General features: G+C 46.6%; 1 protein-coding gene across 1 annotated transcript; it reads left to right on the top strand.

The window, feature by feature from the left end:
- Positions 1 to 315: 315 nt before the first annotated feature.
- On the top strand, positions 316 to 3,077 carry fzd9b (frizzled class receptor 9b). The gene has a single exon (XM_053320102.1). The coding sequence runs from the start codon at positions 738 to 740 to the stop codon at positions 2,493 to 2,495; it is 1,758 nt and encodes a 585-aa protein (XP_053176077.1). The 5' UTR covers positions 316 to 737; the 3' UTR covers positions 2,496 to 3,077.
- The last annotated feature ends 2,853 nt before the right edge of the window (positions 3,078 to 5,930 follow it).

Raw genomic sequence — 5,930 nt, 5'->3', positions numbered from 1 at the left:
ACCTGAAATGGGCATAACTTACAGGCTTTAAAAAAGAGAGTGGGGTACTTTCTGTTTCTGTTTTAATGAATGCAGGATTTTTCCCTTTAATGGGGTTAAGTAAAGGCTCTTGTGCTGTCTAAAAACTCACAGCAGAAATAGAGGTATTTGACCATCCTCCAGCATCTGTCTGATAATTTTCCTTGTGTGGTGCGCCGGGTGAAATGTGGGCGTCACGGAGCGCCCACCCCCCACCCCCTCCTCTCCTCTGCGTCTCCCTGACTCAAGTCCCGCTGAGCGGCTCTCAAACTTCAGTGTCGAGCCTGAAAGCGGAGGACGAGGAGCAGGAGCCGACAGACAGACAGACCCGCAACAAACAGCAGCATAAGCCGCTTTCATATCTGCGTCCCCCCTGCTTCAAAACGGTCACCAAGCTTTAAGGATTTACGCGCAGCTCTCGGAGTTTGATTTTGATGATTTTTCCTCCATTGTTTGTCGAAGTTTCCGACTGTCACGTTTTAGTTACGGACCTTTATCTCGACTATCGGTGGGATTAATCGTTTTTAATTCAGGACTGACAGATAAAAACACTCAGCTGTTACGTATGTGCAGCTGTTTTTCGGGGTGTTTTTTCTAAAGGATCGGTATTTGGACAACCATGGGGAAATAGCGGGGATCTCTCTGCAACCGACCCCGTGCTTTTTGACTGCTTCATGCTCGTTTTTTAAAGACAGAGCTCACTTTTTTTGACTAGAATAATGAGCATGGATGGTTGTCCGTTGAAGGTGGTGATTTTTCTGTGGTGTCTGCTGGTGATTTCTGGCTCCAGCTTTGAGATCGGCTCCTACGACCTGGAGCGAGGCAGACCAGCCAAGTGCGAGCCCATCGTGATCCCCATGTGCGAGGGGATTGGCTACAACCTGACCCGCATGCCCAACTTCATGGACCACGACGACCAGAAGGAGGCTGCCATCAAGCTGAACGAGTTTGCCCCACTGGTGGCTTATGGCTGTGATGTGCACCTCCGCTTCTTCCTCTGCTCCCTCTACGCCCCCATGTGCACAGACAAAGTGTCGACCTCCATCCCCGCCTGCAGACCCATGTGTGAGCAGGCCAGGGAGAGGTGTGCGCCCATCATGAAGAAGTTCAGCTATACCTGGCCGGACTCACTTGACTGCTCCAAGCTGCCCACGAGAAATGACCCCAATGCTTTGTGCATGGAGGCCCCTGAGAATGAAACCAGGACGGAGGGCAAGAAAGGTGAAGGCATGCTCCCCGTGGCCCCTCGCCCCAGGCAGCCGGGCACCAGCAGTGGCCGATCACCAGGCAGTATAGGCTCATGTGAGAACCCCGACAAGTTTCAGTTTGTGGACAAGAGCCAGTCTTGTGCGCCACGCTGCTCTCCTGCGGTGGATGTCTTCTGGTCCAGGCAGGACAAGGACTTTGCCTTCATTTGGATGACAGTATGGTCCATCCTGTGCTTCGTCTCCACCGCCTTCACCGTCCTGACCTTCCTCTTGGAGCCACACCGCTTCCAGTACCCTGAACGGCCCATCATCTTCCTCTCCATGTGTTATAATGTCTACTCTGTGGCCTTCATCATCCGCTCAGTGGCCGGGGCTGAGAACATCGCCTGTGACCGGGAGCACGGTGAGCTGTACATCATCCAGGAAGGGCTGGAGTCTACAGGCTGCACCATCGTCTTCCTCATCCTCTACTACTTTGGAATGGCCTCCTCCATTTGGTGGGTCATCCTCACCCTCACCTGGTTCCTGGCAGCAGGGAAGAAGTGGGGCCACGAGGCCATCGAAGCCCACAGTAACTACTTCCATATGGCTGCTTGGGGCATCCCAGCTCTGAAGACCATCATCATCCTCACAATGAGGAAAGTGGCGGGAGACGAGCTGACGGGGCTTTGCTACGTAGGGAGCATGGACTCAGGGGCGCTCACCGGGTTCGTCCTCATCCCTCTCTCCTGCTACCTGGTTATTGGCACCTCCTTCATCCTCACCGGCTTTGTGGCTCTCTTCCACATCAGGAAAGTGATGAAGACCGAGGGCACCAACACTGAGAAGCTGGAGAAGCTCATGGTGAAAATTGGCATCTACTCCATCCTCTACACTGTGCCGGCCACCTGCGTCATCGTCTGCTACTTCTACGAGAGGCTCAATATGGACTACTGGAAGCTGAGGGGGCTGCAGATGAAATGCGGCTCTTTCAACGGTCACAGCAGCGACTGCTCGCTGCAGACGTCCGTGCCCACCGTCGCCGTCTTCATGCTGAAGATCTTCATGTCGCTGGTGGTGGGCATCACCAGCGGCGTGTGGGTGTGGAGCTCTAAGACCCTGCAGACCTGGCAGGGCCTGTGTAGCAGGAAGCTGACGGACAGGACTAGTAGCAGGAAACCCTGCAGCGGCGTGAGCTGCGGCAGCACGCACTGCCACTACAAATCTCCTGCTGTGGTCCTGCACATGGCCAAGACTGACTTGCACTCAGATAATCCTACACACGTCTGAGATGGGAGTGCACTGACAAACAAAAACACACACACACGGACACTGCCAAATGCAGACACATTCACTGACACTTTCACACAAACACACACACACACACACACACACACACCTCTGCCCTGTGTAAGGAGCTGCTAAAAAAACACTTTATATGAGGAAGAGTGGTTGAATTGAACTGTCAGTTACTCCTCTGCTGCTGCCAAGGGACACGCAGGTACAGGATGAGAAACTATCCATTAAACAGTATTCAGTGCATAAAGGGAAATGTTCAGTATTGTTACCCACATGTTTCTGTTCTTTAGTGTTCTGTGCAGTAGACATGCCCGGTGTTGCAAAGCAAAACAAAAAAACAAAAAATGGGAGGCATCTTGGGAAATATTCTCCTCCGTGAAAGTGGCATGATTAGTTGTATAAATCTGTATAAATGTTTTATTTATTGTAAATATATTTAATTTAAGTTCACCTTGGCTCTTATCAGATTATTGTTGTTTAGATGCATTTATTAAAGGTCAAGGGAAATATGGTGCCTTTTATGAAGAACTGTTCTGGTTCTGGCCTTTTGGAGGATAATAAATTTGTCGAATTGATGTTGAAGTCTCTCGCTGCCTGGTGTTATTGTCATTTTGGTTACCAACTCATAATGTCTCATAATGAATATTTAACTGTTTAAAGTGTTTAAGTAGTCACAAATGATTGTTAGTTTCAGTCTTGCTCTGATTTCCCTGCTACACCCCACCACCACCCTCTTCACTCCTCCCTGCCACCATGTGTGTTGTCTTCTAAGTGCATGCTGCATCCCAGAGGCATCCCCAATAATAATCCTCAAAGAGAATCACTGATGAATAGAGTGACAAACCGTTGCAAGAATTAATGTTTGCATCACCGCCTTTAAAATGCAGGAGCAGCTTGCGGAAGAAGATATTTCATTAATGGCTGTTTTAATCCTTCCCCAGAATCGCTGTTGTTGCCCTTGCTCTGCTTTATTTGATCCCTGTGAAAACACTCAACACTTTGATCTGAGAGGACAAATCTGCATTGGATTTCAACCTTATTGCATGGTTTCACTGACGGATTTAAGTTTATCACAGGCACTCAAAATTGTTGTAGATAGATTATTAACTTAATATAGCCTACAAGTTTTCATGTGTTTTTTAGTTGTTAAAGGTTAAATTTGCTTATGCTACAAGCGAGTGAAGCCAAATTCCATTACACAAAAGATCCAAATTTCCACATTAAAATATCTGAATTTCATAAACTAAGGCTGTAAGATTTGGCTAAAAAACAAAAAAAACAATGTACCTTTAATTCTTCAAGTCACTGAATCACTGACTGATTCAGAGAAAAACTATGCATAACATTATTTTCATTAAATAAATACCCCAAGTTGGGTCTTGCAACTAACTTTTCAGTAATAAAGTCCATTTTATTATGCACAAGAGCCACCATGTTCTCACATGGTCCATAAAAAAGTGAAAATAAATAGCTTTTACATTACGGGACTTTAACAATTTAAGTGCCAGTGTAAAATGCAGCCACACAGAACAAGTCGCTTCACGGGTAAAACACAGTGGAAATTACAGTGTTTGACAGCAGTGGAATTGACTGTTTATTATGTCTGTGTGTAATTGTGTGCTGTGTCACAGGCAGCAGCAGCAGCACATGGGAGTGATAGCATGGAAAAATGTGATGACCAGGAGCTTGTTTTCATACGCGGCGTCATCACATTACTGGAACCTCCAAGTGTGAAGCAGCAGGCGTGTGCTCGCTGACATCTCCAGAGGTTAAAAGTTGTTTTGTTGTCATTTTTCCACCGTTTACATTCCAGCAAATAAGATTCATGTTTTACAGCTTGTGCAGTGAACATGTTAGCATTCATTTACTAAAGACACACACAAGGCCAGATCAAAGTTGCATTATGTCCTCTGTAGTAAATTAACCACATTTCCACTTGTGTGGATCTGTGCAACGCCTGAGTTAATTTAAATTACTTATTCCTTCCTCCTCCAGAACAAGATGTGGGTTAACTACCAACATCCTCTCCTTTTTGTTTTCATTACTCAGCCATTGTAGACGTTGTCCATGGCTTGGCAGGCAAGCGCTGCGAGTCCTGGACTCTGACACTTTGTGGATCACATTTAACTATTAAAAAGGGCTGTTTTGCTTGGAGAGCGCTCACGGCCAGAGTCTCAGCTGGTGGTGTTTCAGCCACATGTTCCAGTTCATGGGCGCCTGAACGGGGGCGCGTGCTTCCTCCCCAGTTTACACTCCAGTGACATGACCCAGAGAGGCCAAACACTTGCTGTGTGAGACACAAACCAGCTTGTCCCACCTGCGCTGAGCTGCGCTGATTAGATAGGAAGGAGGAAGCTGCAGAGGGTTAAGGACATGGGGGTAGTGCAGAGGGCAAGTTTGTCTTCAGTCCTCTGCTGTAATGTTTTATTTCAACTTTTTTTTCTCCATTCTCAGCATTTATTTTTTTCAATTTCCTGCCCCTTATGAATTTTTTTCCTATTTATTGCTGAATATGACTAAGACAGGTTTTAAAATTTACAGATCAACAGAAAAAGACTTGTTATAGCAGTAACAGGATGTCTTTGCTGTTTCTTTTTCCACAAATATGAATTCTATCACTACATTTCCAGGTCATTGGCCGCTATTTTTAGCTTCTCTCTTTAGCAGAGGAAAGGAATCACACAGCACTCAGATAGAGGCAAGAAAGGAGGTTCATTCCAAAAACAGAGTTTGTTTGAGCTGTGGTTCCTGTGGCGCCAGAGATGTGGCTGCCGGGAACACCTTCCCTTCTCACACACACACACACACACATACACATACACACACACACACACACACACACACACACACACACACACACACACACACACACACACACACATACACACACCTGAGGTCTGCAGCACTGGAGCAGTGCCAGCCAATCAGTACCAGGCTAGTTCTGAACAAGAAGACCCCACCCCATCTTCCAGTAATGTCCAATTTCAGGAGTAAGTAAGCTTGGTCTCGCTCGAAAGATTTAGTTTGGCTGAGTCTCCACACTGTTTTTCTTCTCTTCTGGCTCAGGAGGTTAAATAGTGTCAGAGTCAGTCGCACTGAGCAGTTAGTTTGTCTGGGCCAAAAGTGAGACTACTCCCAGAAAAGGCAACACTTTTCCTTATAGCTTTCTCAGGAATATTTCATTGTGTTGACTGTGAGACGAACAGCGTATTTATTGATTCTGAAGCCACACAGAACAGGAATATTTACACAGGATTTGTACAATTTGTTTTTCATAAAAAGGCGTAAAAGCACCTCAGCAGTTATCCCGCTTTAGCTGCTGACACCATGTTTTTGTCTCCTGAGGAGAAATCCGTCCATCTGGTCATGGGTCTGATTAAAGGCGATCATTATGGCATCAATGTGCCTCCCTCATAGACTTAAACC

Source organism: Scomber japonicus, chromosome 6 (assembly GCF_027409825.1).
Source record: "Scomber japonicus isolate fScoJap1 chromosome 6, fScoJap1.pri, whole genome shotgun sequence".
NCBI classification, from domain to species: Eukaryota; Metazoa; Chordata; class Actinopteri; order Scombriformes; family Scombridae; genus Scomber; species Scomber japonicus.
This window is presented reverse-complemented; position numbering and strand designations above follow the sequence as displayed.

Bases quoted from the DNA above. Each gene is read 5' to 3' on its own strand.
- fzd9b (XM_053320102.1), top strand. From the start codon at position 738: ATGAGCATGGATGGTTGTCCGTTGAAGGTGGTGATTTTTCTGTGGTGT.